This window comes from Ochlerotatus camptorhynchus, unplaced genomic scaffold (genome assembly GCF_037179485.1).
Source record: "Ochlerotatus camptorhynchus isolate MF236.1 unplaced genomic scaffold, CSIRO-AGI_Acam_v1.1 ptg000216l, whole genome shotgun sequence".
Taxonomy (NCBI): domain Eukaryota; kingdom Metazoa; phylum Arthropoda; class Insecta; order Diptera; family Culicidae; genus Ochlerotatus; species Ochlerotatus camptorhynchus.
The window spans coordinates 78,294-104,564 of record NW_027040706.1 but is presented as its reverse complement, the minus strand read 5'-3'; the positions used below and the strand labels follow the sequence as shown (position 1 = coordinate 104,564).

The 26,271-nt window shown below is 37.9% G+C and overlaps 1 protein-coding gene across 3 annotated transcripts in view; it reads left to right on the top strand.

Annotated features, from left to right (window-relative positions):
- Window positions 1-1,332: 1,332 nt before the first annotated feature.
- The window catches only part of LOC135703603 (cyclin-dependent kinase-like 4), a 30,227-nt gene continuing 5,288 nt past the window's right edge, over window positions 1,333-26,271 (top strand). Inside the window, exons 1-3 of one of the 3 annotated variants that reach the window (XM_065224870.1) lie at window positions 1,333-1,499; window positions 25,016-25,069; window positions 25,733-26,039. In XM_065224870.1, the coding sequence (XP_065080942.1) occupies window positions 1,495-1,499; window positions 25,016-25,069; window positions 25,733-26,039 (366 nt within the window). In that variant the 5' untranslated portion in view covers window positions 1,333-1,494. Of the gene's footprint in view, window positions 1,500-6,635; window positions 7,329-25,000; window positions 25,070-25,732; window positions 26,040-26,271 lie in introns of those variants that run through there. The other 2 variants (XM_065224869.1, XM_065224868.1) reach the window with 2 other exon arrangements.

Below are 26,271 nucleotides of genomic sequence, written 5' to 3'. Positions count from 1 at the left end.
TTTTCGTACTGAGTACCAATGCTACCAACACCAGGGAGGCAGCTCCCAGACCTGGACCCTACCTATCGACCCATCAACTCATGGGACCGGGGCCCAAAGGCTTTACGTCCCTTCCGAAGGAAGGCGTGATCAGAGATTTTATGCCTCAGAAAATCCCGGCGACGCCGACTGAGATTGAACCTAGGCCTTTTTGGGTGAGAGGCAATCACGATTACCACAACACCACCGGTGCCGCTACAGCATGCAGGTTGTTCAACCCAATAACCGGTATGTCCATTTCCTCTCATTCTACCTGAGCGTTCTGTCGCCGATGACGATTTTCACGTCCCGCTGAGAGCAGCCGTCTTACAATTTTTCCAACTGCGCGTAGAACGCTTCCTTCTCGTCGTCGGGTCTTGTTTCGTGTAGGCAGTGTACGTTGATGATGCTGTAGTTGAAGAAACGGTCCATGATCTTTAGGTTGCACAGGCACATCCTCGTATTGATCGAATACCACCCAATCAGCCAGTCCCCAGTTTATTGGTGGTTTCACTGCTCTCGTAAAAGGTAGCCGCCCAATGCTCGATAGATAACTTCTGATCCGTCCAGAAAAGTTCCTACAGTGACTTTGATGTTGCGGAGGTGAAGGTCGTCGTAGATTATCCTATCATAACCCGGAATCACAGGAACTTTCAGTTCCATGTTCCGAGTTTCCCATCGTAAGGAATTTTCCGTGATTTGGTAAGTACATATATCTATCTATCGATCCAGTTTTTTTTTTCTCAATGGATTTAAGCTCATAATTCTAGATGATATACGTGGAATACAAAAATCAATTTGATACCACCAAAACCGGCTTTTCATAGATTGTCATTGAACCATAGATTATTGACTGATAACCGTTTTATGTTTCTTAAATATAGACGAGTATTACTTCAGTCAGCTGGCATGTAATCAATAAACCATCTACACCAGTTTACCAGAAGTTGCCAGATTTTAACATGGCAAAAAGGGGCAAAATCTGCTTATGCAATATGTCACTAATTTGCAAAAAAAAAAAATGCGATTTATAATTTTCATTTTGCAGCATAGTTTAATAAAATTAGTGCATAAGTTTATAAATTTGCAACAACTAAGATTTTTCAATGCTTGGAAAGATCTCTCACACCTGTTATTTTCATGAAAAATAAATTATGTTCATGCTTTGAAGAAATTTTTTATAACGCAAGCAACTACCCCTTCATGGTGAATCACTCGGCACATTTTTGTTTACGCTTCTTATTACTTTGGCTACGGCCAATAAAGCAAAGGACATGCCTGCTGTGGTCAGTTCCAGTGGTTCGTTGCGTACATAAAGTGGTGGAAAATTATTACGTTAGAAATTTGTGTTTTATTTTTGCAAAAGTAGTTCACATATATTTTTTGCACTGATCAGCATCAAGCACATAAGCAACGGCGGTACAGAGACTATGCAAATTGCCTGCATTGTTTTCGGTATGTGGTCAACGGCGTAAAATGGGGTGAGTTTCATTATGAGCCTAATTGAGTCATAAATGAAGTTTCTTAAGAATATATGCTATATACTGGTACAACGCTGAAGGTCATTAATTTCAAGTTGACTAAGGTGGTAAAAAAACTTGAAATTTGAAAAATACGATTTCAATCCTATTGAATATATCAAATATATATTTAGAAGAGGTGTATGCAACCGCAAAACAAACAATAATTAATTATCATTAAAAGAAAAATAATTGTGCATGCAGAGAAAAAATGAGAGCAACTAAAGTGTTGCCAACAGAAGCACTGAAAGCAAACGTCACGTTGCAAACGTTCATCATATTTGTGAAGTTTTTATTAGTTTGCTTTGTATATCCAATGAAGAAGCTGTATAGAAAATGGAAAATATATTTAAATTTTTTGAAATTGATCATTAAATGAGACACGTAACCACATAACGTGAGGTGATGAAAATTAAATCAACTATTTAGAATTATAAAAACATAATTGCAAAAAGTTGAACGGCAACTTTGTTTGATGTTTTGAACGACGAATACATTTAGCCACTTAAGGACAAGGTTAAAAAAATCCACCTATGGCCGTTGCCATGGCTTATTTTGCTTTGAAAAACTTGTAAAATCAGCCATGATAGCTGCCATTTGTGGATACTGTCAACCTCGAGGTCAACCTAGTCCTTAAGAGATGTCCACAAACCACGCGATCAGTTTTCCAGAGAGTAAATTTACTAATCGCTGAGTTCCTGCACTTGATGTGATTTATTAGTAAACTAACCTCAAATTTGGGCCGTTCTCATTCGTCGTGTGCCCTGAAAAATTGACTTGGATTTGAAAAATTGTATGGATCGTGGATACTCGCGAACTACCTCACTCCCATGATTATCTTACTATGGAAAAAAGCTAATCGTACCTTATAAAAACGCTCATTAACTCCAACTCAGATTTTCTGTGCTGCAACAGTAAGTAATGTACTGAGTAGCAACACAGTAAGTAATACATCGTTTTTCAAAGTTTCACAAAATATTTCAACAAAAAATTTACATTTGTGTAGCTGTTATGATCTTTTCTCAGAACAGACCACTAGGACCATTTTGCTTGATAATTTTCCTGATTTTCGCGTGTAAATAATCATCGTGCAATACGATTTTTTATGGCAGATAAGCTTGACCATATTTGGCTTTCCGTGGTCCCCTCAGTTACAATTTAGAATCGGAAAAATAAAATAAAATGCTCTAAAATGAAACTGCTTATGGAAACACAACTTGTTGTCAAGACTGACTTCTAAATCCTTGATCAACCTGACTCTTTCCTATGGCGAGAGTAGCAGTATGCAAAATTTTAAAATTGCATATAATAGGGGTATTCACAATGCGCATCGTAAACATATTCACTGTCGTAAGAATACTAGGATACCAGGGTATATTGAAGTGTAATGGAACACTTTACGCATTTACGAGGGTGTATACGTTTACGATGCGCTTTGTGAATACCACTAATATCTTTTTGGAGCACAGACTATCGCATAGGTCATTTACGAATAATACGAAGATCAGTGCACAGTGGGACGAGTCCATACAATACCCGGACAAAGTTCCGAAAGGGTTTTTAAATGATCACAAATGGTTTCTTTCGATCAGGATCAACGACAAAAACCTTTTTCAACCCATTTAATCCATCCGGACATGGTCATGGTCCCGGAACGGGTAATCCCAAGGATATGACCTGATCTTGCAAGAATCTGAATTTAAGTAAGTAATATATCAATATTCATGATTTTCAAAAACTCGGTACGTATAATAAGTATTAGACTAGCCCATAAAAATAAAAGTTCTAATTTTCCAAGGGGCCAACCTCTAGATTTGCGCCTTTAGGTGAGAAAACCATTCTCTGAAAGTTTTAGCTCATTTGGTTGTAGGATGAGCTGGCGCTTTTAGTTTGAATTTTGTATGGGGATTTTGGATGAAATACAAGAAAAAATGACACTCGAAAAATGACACTATGTCGATCATAAAAAAAGTTTCCTTAATCTCGATTTGATTCAGATTTTCAACTTCAATGAGTAACAACTTTACTCAAGACAGCATTATGAATCCGGTTAGTTTCATTGAGACATTTGCTTTTTAATGTATATGAGAATTTTGTACATGAAAATTTCAACCAAATCTCCTATACAAATATTAAACCAAAAGCACTAGTCCGTGTTATGTCAAAAACAGCTGAAACATTCAGAGAGTGGTTATCTCACCTACTGACACGAGTCTGGATGTTGGCCTGTGGAAAATATGAACTATTGTTTTTTGTAGTGGTAATCTAGTTGATGCGTTCCGATAAACTACTTTGCTTTTCTAGCAAACAAGTATCGAGCAGCGATTTTCTGTGATCTCATCTTCAAAAAAAAAACATTAATCTATAATAGAAAGAAGCCAGAGTTGTATCCCACGATCTTCTGCTCAGTAAGCAAAAACGGACGACATTAGGCCATCGAGTGACATAAAGCTATTTAAAAAAAAATGACTATGCTTTTGAGTCCGTTTCGATCGAGTTTATGAGCAGTAATTAGCTACGATCTCTTTTACGAAAAAAAATCTATATTATAGAGTAGTCTGGACGACATTAGACCACAAAGCCCCATATATCATTACAAACAACTTCGGCCACTACAATCACCTGGATTGTGTGTTGATATTATCGTTAAAATCCGGTGACGATAACGACAGATACGCAAACTATAAAAAATTACTAAGAAAACCAGGGTACTGCGGACTCACTCAATATGCTTGTATTCTGAGATCTAATGTGAACTGTCAAACGGGAGTCAAATGTAATTGTAATTGTAATTGCGGATCTAAAACTAGGTGTCGCATGACCAGTTTTGACTTTGCTTTGATCCGCCAATTACTGAGCCACATTTTGAATCCTTACGTTAGAAGCGTTAGGAGCTTATTGTTGTCTATGGAGACCACACAACAATAGGCTTCTAACGCTTCTAACGTACCGCAACAATAGAACTGTTTTCCATATCTATCCTCATGTTTTGTCATCTCATAGAAATGAACCATACCCAACAAACAATTTTAGACATGATTGTAGTACCGTTGTACTCCTTTAATCCAGTATCACAATTAGCACACGGCTTTTCTATTCGCACTCAGCATGCTGCCTACCTTGACTGAAGGCAGAAGATGCCTTTTACCGCTAGGTGCGCTAGCGTTCTCCAATGAAAAGTGGAGCCCCTTTCTGATCTAGTTCCATTTATGTTCTGTGTTAAATGAGTACATCGGTACTACAATCATGTCGGTCATACTTATTACTGAACATAAAGGTTGTTTATTTGATGAAAATTATATGCCATTTGAAATGCTTTCAGTTAAAATTATGGCATGCGTAAAAAGCTGGATAGGATACTAAATTTAGACCGCCTCAAAAGATTTCATAACTTTTGGTTGCATCTTGAAATCTATAGCATTCTGATGACAAAGCAGTAAAAAAAAAAGATAATGTTATCTGCTGGAAAATATTGAACACTTAACCTTCCATTTTCATTAGGAAAAAGTTACACATTGTGCATTAGCGGGTCAAAAAAGACCCAAACTGCAACTTGCTCGCAAACATCAATTTTTGAACCAATTCTTGATATATTGGCCTCAAATGAAAGATGACGGTATCTAGAATGGCACCCTGACCTGGTTCTCTCCGATTTGGCCATTTCAGTCACCTGGTCCCGATTTCGATAGTGCCCAATAAGGACACTTTCAAAACCGTGTGTACTGGTACCGTCCGACGGCTCAAAATGTATAATTTCTCATCCAGAAGTAATTAGGCATCGCTCTAAAGAGAGAAGGGGAGTGTAAGATTCTGCGACAAGCATTGCATTAGGTATCGTTAAAACATAACGAAAGGGGGAGGGAGGGTTATTTTTTCCTCAATTTAGCGTGACATAATTAATGTAAGGCCCCATATCTCCTAAACGAATCATATTCTTTTTTTATATTCAAGTGATTCTTATGCTAAAAATCCGCTGAATACTGGTGCCATTAAAATTTAAATAAATTGGGTCATTTTAAGATAGTTGCATTTAAAGTTATCAAATTTAAAATAAAATCGAAAAGTTGGCAACACTGTAGAAAAAAAATAATTAATTGTCCGTTGAACATCCATCAAAACGCGTACCCAATGTCCCTTGTATCTTTATTGGTTCTAAAGATATGTAAAAAATTGTGTATATTAAAAATCATCAAATGGTGCCAATCATTAAGGTATTTCCTTGTAGAGTCCATTTTTCCAATACACCTCGCAATTTCAAGAGCACACAACTCAAGATCTATGAGGTTTATACATCTGCAAATTTCAGACATTGCTTGCTTCTCCGCAGCAAACAACAAGTAGTAGTTTCAGTTACGTGCATTCACAGAAACCTTAATAGTTTTACATGTGCAATTGCGAAGTGTAACACAAAAAAGGACGCTACAGGGAATCACCTTAATTATGCCACGCTAAATTGACGAAAATTTACCCCCTTCTGTCTCGTTTTTCCCATACCTTATGCATTGCTTTTCACTAAATCTTACACCCCTGCTCCCCTCGTAGAGCGTGACATAATATATACATCACCCCAGGAGGGTAGTCCGATTGGCAAAAAACTTTGGATTTTTGAGTACTGACCTTAAATAAGTAGGTAGTCCCATCAATTTTGATTCAATTCGGAAAGGGTCAATGCGATGGGTCGGTCACTTGAGATGGAATTGGCCATATATATTACAAACTTATTTATCTATATTTGCTGTGAGTTGTCTGAGTTATCTCTATTTCCAAAACTTGCAAAGTGCTTCACACTATCAATGCAGCATGAACCTACATGAAAAACGAATAAATTTAGGTAGAAAAAAAAAACGTAGACGATGAATGAGAAAGGTGAAGCGGAGAGGATTGAATCGTAAGGTTCTAGGTTTCAACCCGTAACTGATCGAAACAAAATAAAGTAAGAAGAAATACAACTATTCCTGCCGCCTTTCCTTTAGCAAAATAATAATCTTTCGTTCGATATCTAGACTTCGGCTGCATTATCTAGATGGAGCACGGAGCAGGTACAGTGTAGTTCCTTGGGGCTAGACTGGTAAAGCATTTGTTTTGTTTGTTGGTTACTAGAGTTACCGTGTTGCGGTGTCCAACCAAACGATACATTTCCCACCACATTTTACATGTTTAGTCGTTCGCTACAACAACGTCGATTAGCACACAAGTTTGAATATACCAGCAAAACTTGACGTTATAGCTTTAGCTAATGATCATCTCAAATCCGCACGGTAAAATCTTATCCTGTGTACCTCTTCAGTGAAGTTTGTGAATATCGCCCAGCTAAGAATAGTGCAATTTAAGCCCTTCGATAGTGTCCTACTACGGTTACGCGTTTCAAGTTCCATGGTGTTTACGTGCTCGATTATCGATTTTCAATCAGTAACAATTTACGATGAAAGGCCTAATTTAGTGCGATTCACGATAGAATGTGCAAATCAAAAGGATATATTGATACCAGAAATAGAAAATTAAGTTTGAAAAGGCTGCATATACAATGAGTGAAAGTGTTTCGCCGTGTCACCTCACTAAACAGTTGTAAAATTTAGGAATACAGTGTGGGTCTATAGCAAGCATCTACATGTTAAACGTGAAAAGATTAAATCCTCCACAAAACTGTTCACCATCAGCTGGAAAATCAGATAAATTGAAAAATCAACCATCGATCGAAGCCAAAACCATAGTGGCAGGCTGTATGGACAAATGGTTTGGAGAAAAACGACTGTGGTTGTTTGGTAACCATTTGCCATTACTACCTAGAAGGTGAGGGACTCACGCATGCAAAGGGTTTGCCATAGCTTTTTATTTGACATTTTATTCATGTTCCATTTCATGCCGGAAACATCCAATTGTTTACTATTGATTGATACTATATTTCGTTGCCCGAACGACAGACATGCACTAAATGTGTGATGAGTGATTTTTTTTGTAGATACATTGAAAGCTAGAACCATGGTATTAGGAAGATATTTGAAAACTGAATTTTCGGGATGAGATTATTACCCCTGAAAACGCGAATTAGAATGACACCGCCAATTGTGTCCTTAAGATTCTAAAAATTAATGTAAAATTACAAAGCAATGATCATCTTCGAAACGGATCTGATTGCAAAGGATCAAAAGATTGCAAACAAGGGTTGATCCATTAAATACCTCACACTCTAATGGGAGAGGAGGGTTATATAAATTGTATGACAAGCAATGCACATGGTATGGACAAAAAACGTGTCGGTTGGTTTTTCCTCAATTTCTAATGATGTACTGCATGCTACCCATTTCGTATTGCTCGCAATATTTTAACATAACCAGTATTTTTTTTTTAATTTCATGTTAGAACCTCCCTATGTTATATCAAAATATTTATGAAGTAGGCAGCGCTATAGTCGCTATATTCATAGTCTGGCGGATAGAATTTCGATTCATCAAAAAGAGGAACAAATTCAATATATTGTAGACCAACAATTGAAAAGGTACTATCAACTTTTATAAACAAAACGTTGATTATTCTATCCTCACTAATTGAACGCAAATTACTAGCATCATCGGATAGGGGAAAGTTTCCCCAACCCAAAGATGGTATTAATTTGCGTAGGCGAGTTTTGAGTCATGAGAAAAAGGGTTACGAAGTTTTGTTCGCAATTACTGATGTGCTCTTTTCTGTTGTTGGTCGTGATTTGCTCGATTGGTTCTGCTATTTGACAGCTCAATTGGTTCCCGAGATTCTATCAGCCAGACTATGAATATAGCGACTATAGGCAGCGCTGCTCAGTTGACGTGTTTATGTTTTGCTGTGTGATTTTCTCATGAAATCCTGAATTTATCCACCTATATGGTGAGATCTGACTCTTCTTGCTTCATCAAACTTTGAGGAACTTCCCTGGTGGTATCCGGAACATGTCCAGGGGTTGGCCAATGTGGTTCTGCGTTCTTAATGTAACCAGTTATGAGCTTGTTTTAAACTTTTAATATAATGTTATGTATCTCATTATGGGTTTGGATATTTTTTTAAACCGGCCACTCTCTCGGGGGTTGATCCACATATGCTCAAGGTAATTTAGGATACTCGATATGTTCTATTTCGATCAGGATCAATTTTTTGAAATACTATTTTATTTGTTGTGTCGCATGCATGTTGTGTCGCATGCATGTTGTGTTTTGGCCCTAGTCAGAAACTGATCTCTTCCTCGGGGTTTCCAGAACATGAGTGGATGTGACCAATGCGGTCCTAGGCACTCGGTATCCTGAAGAGAACTGGCTTTTTTGTTACACTTTGTAGAAAATAGCTGAAAATTACATAATGAATTACATTTTCCCTTTTGGCTCGATGCTGCCTTCTGACATCCTAATATTATCAAGTTTACCTTGAAATAGTAATTTTAGAATAAAAAATACATTTAATCTTATACAATATTTAATTAGTTCAGCAGTTTCAGTAGTAGGAAATAGCCCCCTCGGATTAACTGTGCAAATGCTATAAAATACCGTTACGATGCGAGCTTTTGAATAATGATGTCCATACCTGAGAGTTAGATTGAACAAACTATGTAGAACAACTTTATCGAAAACCACAAATCGCTTCGGTTTCTGTGTAAAAAGTTATTATTATTCAGCATTTAGCGGGGCACCCCAAACGCTAGTTGTCATATACGTGGAAAACTGGACCAAAATTAAATGAGCAGTTCCACGCCAACTGGCGAATCGATTTTATTTTACGCTCTCCGAATTCTATGAAACTTCGCATAATTGTTCACCTGGAGCAATGAACCAAGTTTGTTTCACCTGTTTTATCAAAATGGCGTATTCGATATTTTCATCAGTCATACCACGAAAACGGCTCTTTTAATCAATATGATGATTGGAACAACATTGAGGTTTGCCTTTTCATACTAAATACACATTGAAAAAAAAAAATACAAATTTTAGTCAATTTTCATTATTTGAAAGCTTATCAAACATTCTAACTTTTCTTAAATGGACACTTTGAAATTGACCAAAATCATAGAACATTAACTTCCCAGGTATGCGCCTTAGATATTGAGCAATTGGTGACATTTTGACGTGCAAATTAATATTTATTTCCGTTTCCTATACCGTAATGTGCCATAATTTCACGCACGTAAGTTAATAATTTCACGAAGTTTTAAACAATCCCAAAATAATGTGTATCGTGGATATTTGAAATTGAACTGAATATGTAGTATGGAAAAATATAAATTTTAAAATATCACAGTTCACTTTAAAAAAAATAGTGAAATGAGCGGCACTTAACGGTACATTTTTCCATATCATCTTAAAATTGTCTAGCAAATTCAAATCGCAACCAAATTCGTTCAAATTGTTCGAGACCTCAATAAAAATCAAATGAGCAGTAATGATGAGGGTACAAAGTTGACCCACCCTAATGTGTACCCCTTGTTTGGAATATAGGCTCTCCTTACAAAAGCATAATCCACTCTTTGTGGAAAACTCATCGAGTTTTTTTTTCTCTTTTATTTAGCCCGTTTCATTAGTTCAGCCCCATAACCCCATCCTAAAATTTTTATAAACTATTGCTTCAAGCTGATTGAATATCCAAAAAGTAGTCAATGAAATCGACGGGATGAAGGTCACATCAAGGAGTGAAACACGGGGAACAGTAACGCTATATAAATCGTTATGTGACAAAGGCTAATTACGACCAAAAGCGTAAATTAGGCCTATGTACCTACGTATGATGAAAAGAAATGAATGAACACACTAGAAAAAGACCGACAACACACCACCTAGAGCATTTATTAGCAATCGCAAAAAGAAAGGAAAATATTTTGGAAAAGGAGGACATTCAAGTTTTTTGAACTTAGAGAACAATTATGATTCAGTGGACGTAATTTAGGAAGAATGTCTCAAATGACCTGACGATATTAGTATAACAACTAATAGCAGTCTACAGGAGTGCATTAAGACTGTTTGTTTTTCCGCTGCGGTAATAAATTATTGGTGGAAAACGTACGGGTTGTTTCCCATTCTAGAACGAAATTTGCATAGGGGAAGCATTTCCCTAAGAAAGCTCAAATTGAATGAGCCATTCTAGCGTTATAGAAACCGATGGCAACAGAAGCAACCGCAAACTAGACTGGACAACAAGCACAGAAGTGATGTGTAGCGGAAATCCCTAGTCTTTTGTTACATTGTGCCATATTTAATGCCAGTTTTGACTTCTAGGAAAGTTCACGACCTAATTTGCAATGGCCAAACTTTTATTGTATTGAGTAAACGGACCTACAGGTGAAACGTTAGTTCAATACTGTAGCATATCTTTCGTTAAGAATCATAAGGGCCTAACTGCGGCGATCGATTTTCTTCATCGATTTTCTCTTCACGTTACTAAAGTTAAGTTAAGCAAATTTCCGATTTTTTTCCAATACAGTGTAGTAAAAGCCGAGTTATTAACAAAAGAGAAAATCGATGAAGAGAATCGATCATCGCAGTTAGGCCTTTATGATTCTGAATGCTAGATATATATTTCTCTCTGAAGATTGGTTTGAAGAAAATATCCATTTTTATTTATTGATTCCCGATCCGATCGAGGTTGAACAATTTTGTGATTTTCCTGTGCATTTACGGATGCTAAAAAATCCTATAGTCTTCTCAAAGAACAACAAGTTGAGGGCAGACGTTCAGGATGTCTAGTAACAAGCCGAAGAAAAAGAATGTCGGTATTGACTATGATTGTTCCATACAGCACAAACCCTCAGTCAAGCATATTGTGTGATGAAGTTCAATCAATACTTCCTCTTTAGGTGGCATATGTAAATAACGTACTATATTTGTGATACCTTTCAGAACCACCTCTCCCTTGTAGCATATATTTTCTTACACCAGCTTCCATAGGGGAGGGTATAATGTTACATAATTTAAGCACGGTCCCTTATTTCATTTGCATTGAATTATTAGTGTGCCCTACCACTACAGGAATGGCGCTTTTCAATATTTTTCGCTTTCACCACTTCACGCACGACTTTTGAACTTTGCGTGTATGGAAAACAGTCAACGTCAACCACAATTTGTTTATTGGCTACAAGCCAATAAAGAAAATAAAGTAGAAGATAGCCCAGCCTAGACGATTGTGCCTTTCTTGAGGAGAGATGGTAGAAGGTGGTCTTACCACAATAATGTGTTGTCTTGCTAGAGTGATACTAAAAGTTAATCAAAAACATACTGTATCAAAGCATTTTTTCAATAGCCTATACTGGCCCATACTCAATTTTCATCAATCAGCTATCAGAGTCTTAAACTTTAGTCGTTCAAAGAAATCGATCTCATTCAATCACTACGCCTGAAGCAATGTTATCGCAATATTGATAGATACACCGTACACCGATAGGTATAGGTATTTTAAGAATGCACACTGCAAAACTTGTTTATTCAAAAATTACTGTAGGATTGACAATCTAGACATATAAAATCACGTCTACTCGACAAAATTTGACCAATGGCATTTAATGGATTGAACCCAGGCGTGCTGGGGTGAGAGGTAATCACGCTTACCACTACACCACCGGTGCCACTTCTTCTGAGCTTTGCAAAGCATAATGAAGCTTTACAAAGCTCGGAAGATGTATTAAAATGTCGAGAATATCCGCATCATAATTGGTAACAATAATATAATCAATGCTTCTGTCGGTCTGGGGACGTCGGAGTTTTCCCATCCTGTTGGAAGCTAGCGCACATGTTTCCAGTACATAAAAAAAGGCAACAAACAGGACGTTGGCAACTACCGTGGCATTACTTCGCTTAGCGCTGTTGCTAAATTGTTCGAACTCGTTGTTATGGAACCGTTACTCGCTCACTGTAAGCCGTATATTAGTATCGACCAGCATGGTTTCATGGCTGGTCGCTCCACTGCCACTAACTTGCTGTGCCTTACTTCCTACATCTCTAACAGTATGTCGGATCGTGCTCAGACGGATGTCATTTATACTGACTTATCTGCTGCCTTCGATAAATTGAATCACCGCATATCAATCGACTGGACAGGCTTGGTATCCACAGCTGCCTTTTGCAATGGTTTCAGTCGTACCTCACCGATCGCTATCTTACTGTTGTCATTGGTGATCACCAGTCCCGTACGTTCGTTGCCACATCCGGCATACCTCAGGGTAGTCACCTGGGACCGCTGATTTTCCTGATTTATTTCAACGACGTGAATCTGGTAATTGAGGACCACGATTATCTTACGCAGATGACCTTAAACTCTACCTCCGAATTCACTCAATTGAAGACTGTTGCTTCCTTCAACGTCAGCTGAATGCTTTTGCTGATTGGTGTTTTCTGAATCGTATGGAGGTTAACCCGTCCAAATGCTCGGTTATCTTTTTTTCGCACAAGAAAGAGACTATTATGTTCAAGTATGTTTTGTTAGGCACTGACATTGAGCGCGTCAGCCAAATTAAGGACCTAGGCATGATTCTGGATACAGAACTCTCTTTCATGCAGCACATCTCGCACGCCGTCGACAAAGCTTCCAGAATTCTAGGGTTTATCTTCAGGAGTGCCAAAGACTTCACGGATATCTTACATAGATGGTTTACATAGACTCTTCAATAGGGTCTCCGCACTGTTTGATTTTGACCTGACTCGCCAGCTGCTTCGCCGGAGGCTTAGTTCGTTTTTTCTACATCAGTTTAGTTTGTTTAGTAATATTCCTTTTTGATGACTATCTATGTACTTATTGATGTTTTGTTTTAGTACTTTTCATGTTTAGTTTAAAATGTTACATCATTGGGGCAAATAACGCCTGTTGATGTCATATAAATAAATAAACCCACCATGAACCATGTTTGGTGGGAGCTGTTAAATAAATAAATGCTCTGCAGAATGGTTTGGAACGGCCATTCAGGTTCTGGACAACACGTCCGAAACTATCATTTCGCAGTGAGTCTATTCTGGAAGTCCACGTTTTTTGTCCAGATCTCCAGTCCTCTGAAATTGGCGTATACGATCATTTCTCAACCGAATCAGTAATTGGGTGTGGGAATCAATAACAACAAACTTACCCCTCACAGGCACTTGTCGAACACATACCTCGTCAGCCTGGTGGAGCCCTTCGAACAACCGGTCGATATCATCGGTGGATTTTCATCGATGTTTCTACTATTCGTCCGAACTGCAACCAGTCGAAATGGTGGTAATCTTTTTGCAGACAGCTTCTAGCAGAAACCACGTTGACACCGACTTCAACCATCACCGGTTGGTGGCCGGAGCAGAGATTTTCGTGCGCCTCCGGCTTAGACAGTCCGATGTTCGCCAGGAAACAGTCCAGAGTGAAGATATTTCCCACCGGAGAGATGAAAGTTGGATCGTCCGAAAACTACACAGTGTACTGTCCATGTTTTGCGTGATCGAATAGGAGACATCCGTTCCGGTTCCGCTGGTAGTTCCACCTTGATGGTGGGCATTCAGGTCGCCCCCAACGATGAATAGGGAGCTAGTACGAGTGATGACGGTCAGGTCGTTCTTGAATTTGTTTGCTATTTGTTATTGGTGACACACACTGTAAACAGTGTGTAATGAACCGAACATTTCCAGTGCGTGATTTCACCTCCACACTAAGAACCTCGATGATAGAAGTCCAGATGTGAGGCACACACTTAGAAATGATTACCGATTTCGGTGATTTTTACCGAACTTTCAACAGCAACAGCAACAACTTTAAAAATCAGGTATTTTAATTCATTAGATTTAAAGCTTCAAAACAAGGAAAACTTCACCACAATGACAAGACTTGATTATTTAAACAAGGTTGACAGTTTTTTGTATAACTTGATTCCTTGCTTGAAGAAGACCGTAACAGACCGTCCCCCCATGGAGCTGGTGCTCCAGCTACTGCAGTAACTTACCAGCCTTAATTGTTATGATATATATGGAAGTGTTTTTACATTGTTGCTGCGTTTGCAATTGAGTATTTTAAACTGGTTTTCTAAACCTGCATGTCAGTATAACAATTGACATCTTAACACTAAAAACTAAAACTAAATCTTATATAAGTGTAGTGTATGCCCCTCTTAGCAGAGAAGCTATTATTGTAACGTTCGAATAGTTACATTATACGTAACTTATAATCGTATGCGTAAAAGCAAGCACGTAAATAAACGATGCGAGCAGGGTCTCGCTCTCTTATTGCATAGACTGCAGGACAAACAACAAGTGTTTCTGTACATCGTTTTCATCCTGAAAACCAAATTAACTAGCTGGAAAGTGTTTTTGCGAAAACCAACAGGCAAAATAAGGTCGAAGATTTGTCCAACACGAGAAAGCGTTGCTATTTAGTAAATACTATCAGAATTTTGATAAAGCTATCGCTGAATTTAGTGTGCTCAAAAAAGCCAACTGACGAACAGAAATGATGAATCCCTTACACAATGAATGTGAAGTACAAATTTGTTTAAACAGAGTTTTTAGGCGATATTCAATCAAAATCCATTAATTAAGTGATCAAATTAAGCCATAATAATAGAGGGGTTCCGTTAAGAGGTTCGACAAATTTAAAGAATTTCGTTGATTGCTTATGACGAACACTTATGCAAAGTTTCATGAAATCCGTATATGGTGAAGTTTGAACTACTCGTCAGTTAGCGTAGAATTATTCTATTGAATATTTTTGCGATTGAAAATTTCAATGAAATGTCACCAATTCTATACTAGTTGGTTGCTAACGAGATGAACTAGCCAATGAGCTGAAAATCTCGCTAAAATGATTAAAAAAAACCACTGGTTGCTACATTTGAATATGTTCACGCCACTAGGCATTCCGGATACCCCGGGAAGTAACCAGAATCTGTCCTGAACCAAAACCCATATGCGACACATCAACTCACATGAGAATCGAATAAAAAAATCAATTATGTTCGTATTGAGTACCTAAGGCCATATTGGCCACACCTGGAGCCGTGTTGCATAGTAGTTATTCTGTTTTTAATTTGAAGACACATCAAATCACATGTCAAGTCGATAAAAAGTTCAACGGTATATCGAATTCCCAGGATTAGCCACATTCGGACTTATACCGAGTGCTCCGGAGAAGCGGCCAGTTTTTTCCATGGTTTGTTTTCCGTCGATCTTGTTTTCCGTACTGAGTACTAATGCTATCGACGCCAGGGAGGCGAAAATGTATGGAGCATGAATTTGATAATCTCCCCTAAAGTGTCTTCGTGGTATTTATATGAACAGCTTTACGAAAGATACGATGTATATTCAAAGGCGATGTATATTGTAACTCACGACAGGGATGGATCCAACTCAGAGCAGAAAAAAAGAGAAAAGTAAAATTCCAATTTCACTCAGTTTTCACCTCGGTTTTCACTACCATGCCCGGACAGAAAAAAAGTACCTAATTTTGAGTTCTTTTCACCCAGGTTGGCAGCTCCGTGCGCCAACTCAATTTAGAGTTCTAGTGCCAACTCAATTTAGAGTTGTTGTCATTCACTCGCATGTAAACAGGATGACTTACTTAAGTTGTTTTCACTAACCGTCAAGTTCAAACTACTCAAAATTAGGTTTTCACTACTTACTCAATTTTAACTTGGTGCAAGGAACTGTCGAGTTGGGTGAATAGAACTCAATTTTGGGTTGTTTTTATCTGTTTGTTTTTGACAACAACAATAGAGCAAGGGAGAGGCATCAACTCAAAAGTATGTTTAAAGAACTCAACCGTTGGGTAGTTTTGGTTCTCCTCGTGCGCTCTTCTCCGCATTGCTTCGACTTTCCTCTTTGAAACTAAGGATGGCTGTTCGGATGCTCTCTTCAATGTCAAAAAAAAAACTGAGGAAACCACAGTTTGTTCCTCTTTGAGAAACTTTTTGATGCAAGCTTCAGAGAAGTTGATACATATTGTTTGAAGTACAAGTTCTGAAACTTTCTTGCTTTCAAAGCTTTTCGTAGACACAAAACCTCCACATACTTCGAGGAATATTCAAAGCTTGAGACAAAGCTGAAACAATTAGTCAAAGAAAAGAAACGTGGTTATTGGCGCAATTTCGTCGAGGGACTCTCACGAGAAACCTCAAAGAACACCTTGTGGAGGGTGGCTCGGAACATGCGTAACCGCTCATCTTCTAATGAGAGGGAAGAATACTCCAACCGATGGATATTCGATTTCGCTAAAAAGGTCTGTCCGGGGACTCAGCTCCAGCACAACACATTCTTCAATAAGCGTCTCCGAGCAGCAGCTCGCTGGATAGACCATTCACCATGCTGGAATTCTCTATGGCTCTTCTTTCATCGAACAACTCCTCACCGGGAAACGATATGATTAGATTCAATCTTCTGAAAAATCTCCCAGATATCACTAAAAGACGCTTGCTAGACTTATTGAATTCCTTACTAGAAATGGACCTGAATGGAGACAGGTCAAAGTAATAGCTATTCGAAAACCTGGCAAACCAGCGTCTGACCATAACTCATACCGTCCGATTGCGATGCTTTCGTGCATTAGGAAATTTTTGGAGAAAATGATCCTTCGGAGACTCGATCAGTGGTTCAAAACAAATAACTTGCTATCAAATACACAGTTTGGGTTCCGCAAGAGCAAAGGAACAAACGATTGTCTAGCGCTGCTTTCCACAGATATTCAACTGGCCTTTGCGCACAAGGAGCAATTGGCTTCAGTATTCTTGGACATTAAGGGGGCTTTTGATTCAGTTTCCATTGAAATTCTGTCAGACAATCTGCACAGATGTGGACTTTCCGGAATTTTAAATAATTTCTTGTACAATTTGTTGTCAGAAAAGCAAATGAACTTTTCCCTTGGACAACTGACAACTTGCAGAATTAGCTACATGGGCCTGCCCCAAGGCTCATGTCTCAGCCCTCTTCTTTATAACTTTTGTCAAAGATATCGACAACTGTTTGGCAGAACAATGCACGCTAAGACAACTTGCAGACAACGGTGTGGTTTCCGTAAGAGGTCCACATGCCGTGGACTTGCAAGGACCATTGCAAAGTTCCTTAGATAACTTGTCCTTTTGAAGTAGAAAACAGAAAACTGAACTGGTAGTCTTTACTCTAAAGCGGTACCCAGCCCAAATGCATCTTAATCTTTTGGGCAGAAACATTACTCAATCATTGTCTTTCAAGTACCTTGGGGTCTGGTTTGATTCAAAGTGCACTTGGAATATCCATATTACGTATTTGAAGCAAACATGTCCAAGGTTGCAAAGACTCATTTCAGCTAAAACAATGTTTTTCTAAATTATGAAATAATTAGATGCCATGATCAAATTTTGAATTGGTAGGATACAAGAAGAGGTTGCAAAGAATGTGTTTGACATATTAAACCTGTCTATTTCACTTCATGAGAGTCACAATCAGCGATTTTTCACAAACTCACTCACTCACTCACTCACTCACTCAGCGATCAGCAAATCGCTGATTGTGACTCATAGAAAGCAAAATTTACAGGTTTTATGTTTCCAACGCATACTTTGTAACCTCTTCTTGTAAGTTACAAGTAAAACATGCCATCATACCATCTTTTGGTTTTATTATTCCGAAAAACATTATTTTAGCTGAAATGAGTCTTTGCAACCTTGAACATGTCAACAGAGGATCAACTGTCTCCGTTCAATTTGCTCATCCGGGATACCTCATAACGCTTTATAAAACAACTATTCTCTCTGTTCTAGAGTACGGCTCTTTCTGCTTTCTCTCGGCAAGAAAATGTCACCTAATAAAAATGGAACGAATTCAATATCATTGGTTGCGTATTGCTCTTGGCTGTATGCACTCAACGCATAACATGAGTCTCGAGGTTCTGGCAGGAGTAACACCCCTCCAGAACCGTTTCTGGGAGCTCTCTCTCAGAATACTAATCAAATGCGGAGTGACAAACACACTTGTATTTGAAAATTTTGAAGAAATTCTTGGGCTGAACACACAATCTCGATTTATGAGAATCTACCACCACTACATATCGTCAGATATGTGTCTTCCTTGTTACACTCCAGACCGTGCTCACTTCACCAATCGCAGTTCCTCAATTGAATATGATCTGACCATGAAACAAGCAACTCATGGGATTCCCGATCAACTTCGACCTATTATTATCCCGCGTATTTTACTGAAAAGTACCAACACGTCAATTACGTGAAAAGATATTTTACAGACGGGTCACGTCTTAATGGATCCACTGGCTTCGGTGTCTTCAATGAAAGCTCCAGCGCCTTCCGCAAACTTCAGGAACCTTGTTCCGTTTATGTTGCTGAGCTGGCAGCAATCAACTTCGCATTGGGGATGATTTCCAACATGCCCGCAGACCATTACTTCATCTTCTCGGATAGTCTCAGTTCGATTGAGGCTATTCGGTCGATGAAACAAGGTAGGCACTCATCTTATTTCCTTTCAAAGGTAAGGGAGCAGATGAGTGTACTGGTCGAAAGATCATATATGATTACCTTTGTATGGGTCCCCTCACATTGCTCAATCCCAGGCAATGAGAAGGCGGACTCTCTCGCAAAGGTGGGCGCGCAGGAAGGCGAATTTTATGACAGGCAAATTTCACATGATGAATTTTACCATTTAGTGCGTCAGAGTACCCTTTCGAGTTGGCAAACCGATTGGGACAATGGAAATCTTGGACGTTATTCTTAATGTTTCTTCGAGAGCGTGGTTTAAAGGCTTGGACTTAAGTCGTGACTTCATTCGCGTGATAAGTAGACTTATGTCCAACCACTACTCGCTAGATGCTCATCTCAATAGAATAAACCTCGTGGACAGCAACATCTGTTGGTGTGGAAACGGTTACGATGACATCGATCACGCAGTTTGGCAATGTACGGATAATTACGCCGCCAGAGAGCGACTTTTGAATACCCTTGAGGCCCAAGAAAGACAACCCTATGTTCCTATCAGAGACGTGTTGGGAACTCGCGATATCTGCAGTCGGTTTATGTGTTTCTTCAAATGTCTAGTATAAGAATTTAATTCCTTTGTCTTTTGTCTCTCTTTAATAGTTTTTGTTTGTCTTGTCGATGAGTCTCATCGTCGCCCACTGGTCACCATAGCCGGTCGAACTCCAGACGAAACTAGAACCGCACTACCATTCATACTGGTGACAACACTCTGATGAGACAACGAAACCTTACCCCCAAACTCCTCCCCTGATCCTATCCTTCGACAATGTACCTCTCTAACCTCGAGTAAGCCGCGAGTATTCGGCCCAACTCCTACTAGACATAGAATTAAGTGAATTTTGTTACAAACAAAGAACAATGAACTATCGGCTCCGTAAAGCTAACGCGATTGAGCCTACCGAATAAACGAACTAGTTAAAAAAAAAGTTCTGAAACTATGAGTTAAATTGTGGATAAAGAACCAGTTTTTATGATGGAAAGAGTGAATTTTCTTTCATTAATTTTACCCAAAATCGCCATATAAAATTCAAACTAAAAGCACCAGCTCAGCTTACAATCAAAGGATCTGAAACTTTCAGCGAGTGGTTTTCTTGCCTAAAGGAACAAATCTGGAGGTTATTTTTTTGGACCAGCCTACAACGTTTGAAAAATTCATTTAAATTTCTGAAATATATATTCTTTTTTTTTCCTTTATTTAACGCCGGTCTCTGTTCCGCAATCTAGTACCAATCACCGACTGACATCGATTACCATCCATTGACGGCAATCGAATGTGCAGAAAGGCAGCTACTACACCTGCGTAGGATATCGTACCCATTCCGGAACCAACGGCTTTACTTCCCTTCCCAGACCCATTGGGGTGAGAAAGCAGTCACACTTACCACTACACCACCAGCACCGGCTTCTGATATATATAGCGCACACGTTATTAACGCTAGATTAAGCGTAAATTTACACGATATGTCATGTAATATTAGTCGTGATTTCGCAAAAACCAGCTATGTTGAATAAAAGCTTGTACACAATTTCGTTGTTTATGCCAACTTTATCTTAAAATTAAACGAGGGAATATATTACGCGATAGATAAAATTCATATGTTTTGTGATCCAACGTCAAATTTCACCATACATGCATTTTTTTTTTTTTTTTTTGAGGCAAGTTTCGGACAAAGTCGGTTTGTTTGAGGAACAAGATAATGCAGTACTATTTTGCACTTTGCAATAGTGTATTCCTTCACATAGACGCTGTTTCAAACAATCATCAAATCACACGAGTTGTAGAGGTGCACCCGACTTATTTCCTGCCGATCGGTGGTGGAGTAATGATGGGTCCTCCTCCCGGTGTTGTCGGTATAGTCGGAGTGCCAGGAAGAGTGGTTGGGGTAATTGGGGGTACAATTGTTCCAGTAGTTGTGGTTTCGAACTGAGGTGGCGTTGGTGTGATTGGATTCTCTACATCGATCGATCCATCGCCATTGATGTTTACCACTTCGGCGACAATAATGGTCAAATTATTAATAGTTTCAGCGTTAACTGCAATATTCGCCAATTGGTTGTTCTCCAGTTCTGGAGGCAAATCAGTAACAGCGACGAAATCCTTCCTGACAATGATTGGGTTTGCTTCTATGGACGAGAGCAGTAGTAGTGCCCCTGCAAAACTGACGATCAACTTCATTTTTATGGTTGGTGTGATTTAATAAAATTGAATGGAATCCGAAGACATTGACTACTGAACTGAATGAACTGGTGAAGAAATTTCTTTTATATCCAACGTTTAAGCTTTATCGACCCTCATAACACGATGATAACAAAACATAATGATAACGAATATATCCATCATAACATTCTGTCAGTCTTTGGTTTACACAAGTTTCATTCATCATTCTCATAAACATTTTGTATTCGATCTAATATTTTTTCCGCTTATTACTTATTACTGCTCAATATTTAGTGTTCTTTATGAAACACTTACGGGATATAATCTGAACCATAAGTGGAATAGTTCTATCTTTCGGAATGTTGATCGTTAATGGTATGTAAACATAGTAATTAAAAGGGCAAAAAATTCGAAAAAAAAAATCAATCCAGAAAAGATTTCTCGGCAATCTTACCTACCACGTCAGCATGATGTGCTTCAAAACTGGTTGTTTTTCGCTTGCAGCTGATTAGGATATTTGAGTGATGTCCATTCGTTGCATGGGGAAATCCAGTGACATGGGCTTTTTGCAGTTGTGTGTACCTTGTATGAATCACTTTAGCCATGAGTAACCAGACAATGACTAGACATTGAGGAGGAGAACATGAGGTTTGGCAATGGATCGATGCATCGGAATGCGATTGTGAAATAAATTAATTTTAACAAGATATTGAAGTTATAAGCGAAAAGATAAAGATATCAGAACAGCGATTCATAACTTACAGTGAATCATGATCATAAAACAATCAATTGGTGTAAAATCAAAATAAGGCGACTTTACTTATATCTTCGCCTACCTGGGCATCTCTTGAATACTTCCTGCAGTCTAGGAAGAATATATGAAAGAATGTCCTGTAACTTATGCAACATTCCCTGAACAACTAGATAATTCCAAGCTTTTTAAAATATCTTCAACTTCTACGAAATTCAATGAACTTTCATATTTTTTCTAATCGCTCTTATTTCGATGAATATTTTAGAACATCTATGAACTTCAGGAAGGATTTCGTCGCTGTAACTGATTTACCTCCAGAACTGGAGAACAACCAATTATTATTAATACACAATTTTACCTAAAGGCTTCCTTGTATGTGTATATTAGGGTGGTTCAAAAATTAATCTATTCTAAATCAGGTCCTGACCATTCTCTCAAAATTTGAACTTTATATGGGAATTACTATGGAAAAAGTTTGCTTTTTGTTCTCCGCGTCCTAACCTTTCGCCATAATGATTTATGGATGAACTTGCTATCTGTACCCAGGGTTGCTTCCACTCACTTGCTATAAAAAAATGTTTTTTGGAATTATGAAATCATTCGAAGTTATAATGATATGTTGTACTTGTAAGTTATAAGAAGGAATTGTAAAGTATTAGTTTGACTCATAAAACCTGTCAATTTTGCTTTCAGAGCGTCACAATAAGCGATTTAATGATTCATGAGCGTTCACTCAGAGTGAGCCTTCACGAATCGTAAAATCGGCAATCGTGACTCTCTGAAAGTAAAATTGACAGGTTTTATGAGTTAAACACATACTGTACAACTTCTTCTTGAAGATTACAAAAACTTATTATCATTTTAACGTTTAATGAATTCATAATCCCAAAAAAACATGTTTATAGCAAGTGAGTGGAAGCAACCCTGGTACAGATAACAAGGTTATCCATAAATCATTATGGTGAAAGGCGTGGACGCGGAAAACAAAAAAACAAACTTTTCCAGACAGTACTTATAGAAAATTTTCTCTGCTACAACTTTGCTGAACACCAGTTTTTAAATGAACATCAAGATAATTATTAATTAATTAATAAGGAAGATGCTCAACACTCAACAGCTCAGCCACCGTATGAAAAAATAATGTGAATTTATGCGATATATAGCGCACACGTAGTTAACGCTAGATTTAGGTAGCGTAAATTTACACAATATTTCTCGTAAATTTAAGCGGAATATGACATAAATAAGCAACATTGCATAATATTAAACGAGGGAAGATTTTACGCGATGGTAAAAATTTAGAACTTTTTTCCTTGTGGTCAAAAAAGGGTCTAAAAGTACATAAAATTAAAAATTGCTGGTTTATGGCCATGAACAATGACTTTTCCGAAGGGTTAAAGCTGAAGAATTTATTGCAAGTGATTTCATACGCCGGAGAGCCTTAAAGAGCCTGTGTTTTGGGCTATTTTACCCCATTTTCTCTGTTTTATTCATAGTTTTGAATATTATGCTTTTATAAAACAGTTCATGAAGAATTAGGGATTTGCGGGGTAGAATACAAAGGGGATTATGAAAGTTTTAAATTCCTTCTAATATCGACAAATGAGATTTTTAATGACTCAATAGATTATCCGCAGCAAAGAACACATTTTTTTTTTGAATATTAAGGTTGGTATTGGAGTAAAATTAGCTTTAATTTGAATGTTCTATTATTTTGTAAGGAGTTCGTATTTTTTTCCATGTTATTGGCGTCTAAATCAATCAATAACAAATTTTCTAAACTTTCAAACAAAAAGTGGTCCTCAGCAAAGTTGTAGCTGAAAAAATTTCCTGAGAATACTTGTACTCCGAAATCAATATGATAAAACGCTAGTATATTGTGATCAAAAATTTAACTGTTCCTATAGTAAATCCCTTACAAACTTCAAAGGGCCAGTGCAGTATGATATCACTACCAAATGAGTTCAAATTTTAGGAGAATGATCAGGATCTGATTCAGAACCGATTGAGCTTCGCGGAGCAAAATCGATATTTTGAACCACCCTAGTGTATATCGCTAGAGGATCCCATAAATAAAAATTGAAAAAAAAACCTTGCTTGTTTGCACGAGAAATCAAAAAGATGGAAATATTTAATAGGGGAAATGGCTATAATATTGGCATATGGATCTGAAATTGGGCCAATCGCTAAATATCTGCTATTTTTCAATTTTATCTAGGTGAACGCGTCATTGGGACGGTACTAATGAATATTTTGGTCGCTATTGAAAATTTAGTCGATTGCTGAATTTATGTATGGGCTCAAACTAGGGGCATTTAGGCCGACATTACATCCATTTCCCCTATTATTTGTTTGGTATTTTGAACATTAATTTTTTATAAAGGCTTCCTTTGATTGTTCATTTTGCAGCTGTGCTATCATTAATTTAAGCAAAACATATTTTTGAGTAGATCATAATTTATACATATCTCAAATAAACACTACACACTTAGATTTTTTTGCCGAGATGGGCACCACCGAGCAGCTCGGCATTTTATTTTGCTGGAAATTCAGCAAAAAATATGTTTGTTAGCTGAGATCTCGGCAAAATTCCCGTTTGTTAGCTGAATCTCGGCAATTTTTTCACTGAGATCCAGCAAAAGAAAATGCCGAGCTGCTCGGTGGTGCCCATCTCGGCGAAAAAATCTAAGTGTGTACGAGTACAATGTAAAATGAAAAAGTTACAGACAACTTTTGATGTCCGTTTTATAAACCGAACAGTCCTTATAATGATATTTTTTAAATGTTGCTTTCACTCACTACGCTATAAAAGTGTTTTTCGGAATCATGTATGATGTCATAATAATATGTTGTACTTGTAAGTTACTAGAACAGGTAGTAAAGTATGTATTTGTGACTCTCTGAAAGCTAAATTGACAGGTTTTATGCGTCAAACACATACTTTACAACCTCTTTTTGCAATTTAAATGTACAAAATATTATCATAACATTTAATGATTTAATAATTTTCATAGCGGGGTAAGTGAAAACAACCTTGGATAAGGATAAAGAATTGAGTGTGTTGATGTCAATGATAACCAAGATGATGAAAAACATATAATGTTACAAACATATTTTAATCAATTCTATTTTATCAGTAATCTTCCTTTCAGATGGACCTCTGGGGACTCAAGCGCGGGAAGTGCCCTGAAAGCATTAGCAGAAAGGTAAATAACTTCATTACTGCCAAAATAGAACAAAATAGGCTTGAATACAATGTTTGAATCTTTCTTCTGTTCAATTTAATGTTGCTTAAAACCTATTGCCTAATGATTTCTTTGCATCGACTGTTATTGATTTTGAAAAACTAGCTTCCCTTTCTCGAGTTCATACATAGTATTGCTTAGCCCCCACCTTTTCTTGACATTGAGGCAACAAGCACAGTTCGAGGCCACTACAAAATCCAGTGTAATATACAGAAGCAACGGTATTAGCATAACGATTTCCTTACACCCCCATCAGCCTCCTTATTATGTCTTGCTTTGTATATACTACTGAAACCAATGCATCTCTGGTAGGAGTTTACTCCACTCCTCTTTGTTATTATTTTCCTTTTGCCCTTAAGAAGTAGAAAAATCAGAGAATAACACCAAATACCCCCTTTTGGTCAGGCAATTTTTCAATTAAGATTAACACTGGATAAAAAATCGCCCTATGCTCTTAGCTTTTCTCGATCATCATACCACCTAGGGTTCAGTCTGTGGGAAACTTTTGTCCGCGCAGTACCTTCTAGGGCTCTCCTGTTCCGGATTCAAACTTTTTCCTCCCAATAACGAGCGCTTTAGAAATCTGTTGCTGACAATGTTCATTTTATCTGCGCTCTTTTCCAGATCACGTGGAAGCAGCAGAATGGATCGATACGAGAAACTTAGCCGCTTGGGAGAAGGATCCTACGGAGTTGTCTACAAGTGCCGTGACCGTGACACAGGGTCATTAGTTGCGGTTAAGCGATTTGTGGAATCCGAGGATGATCCAGCGATAAGGAAAATAGCCCTACGAGAGATACGCCTGTTGAAAAATTTGAAGCACCCCAATTTAGTATGCCTGTTGGAAGTGTTTCGACGGAAACGAAGACTGCATTTAGTGTTTGAATTTTGCGAACATACCGTGCTGCACGAGCTAGAGAGACATCCGGAGGTAATTGCAAATTGTCACAAACTTGGCACCAAGGTCTTGTTTGTGCTACGACACCGATTTAGTTTTTTTTTCTGTAATTACTTTTTCGAAAAAATGGTTGTACTCGAGTAGAACCAGGATTAACAATTACGTGTTTTGTAGCTTTTGAACAAAACTATCGTACCACACGTACGATTGTTTCGTTCACGTCAAAATCAATGATGTCTGTGCTCGATTTGACGTAAATAGGCAC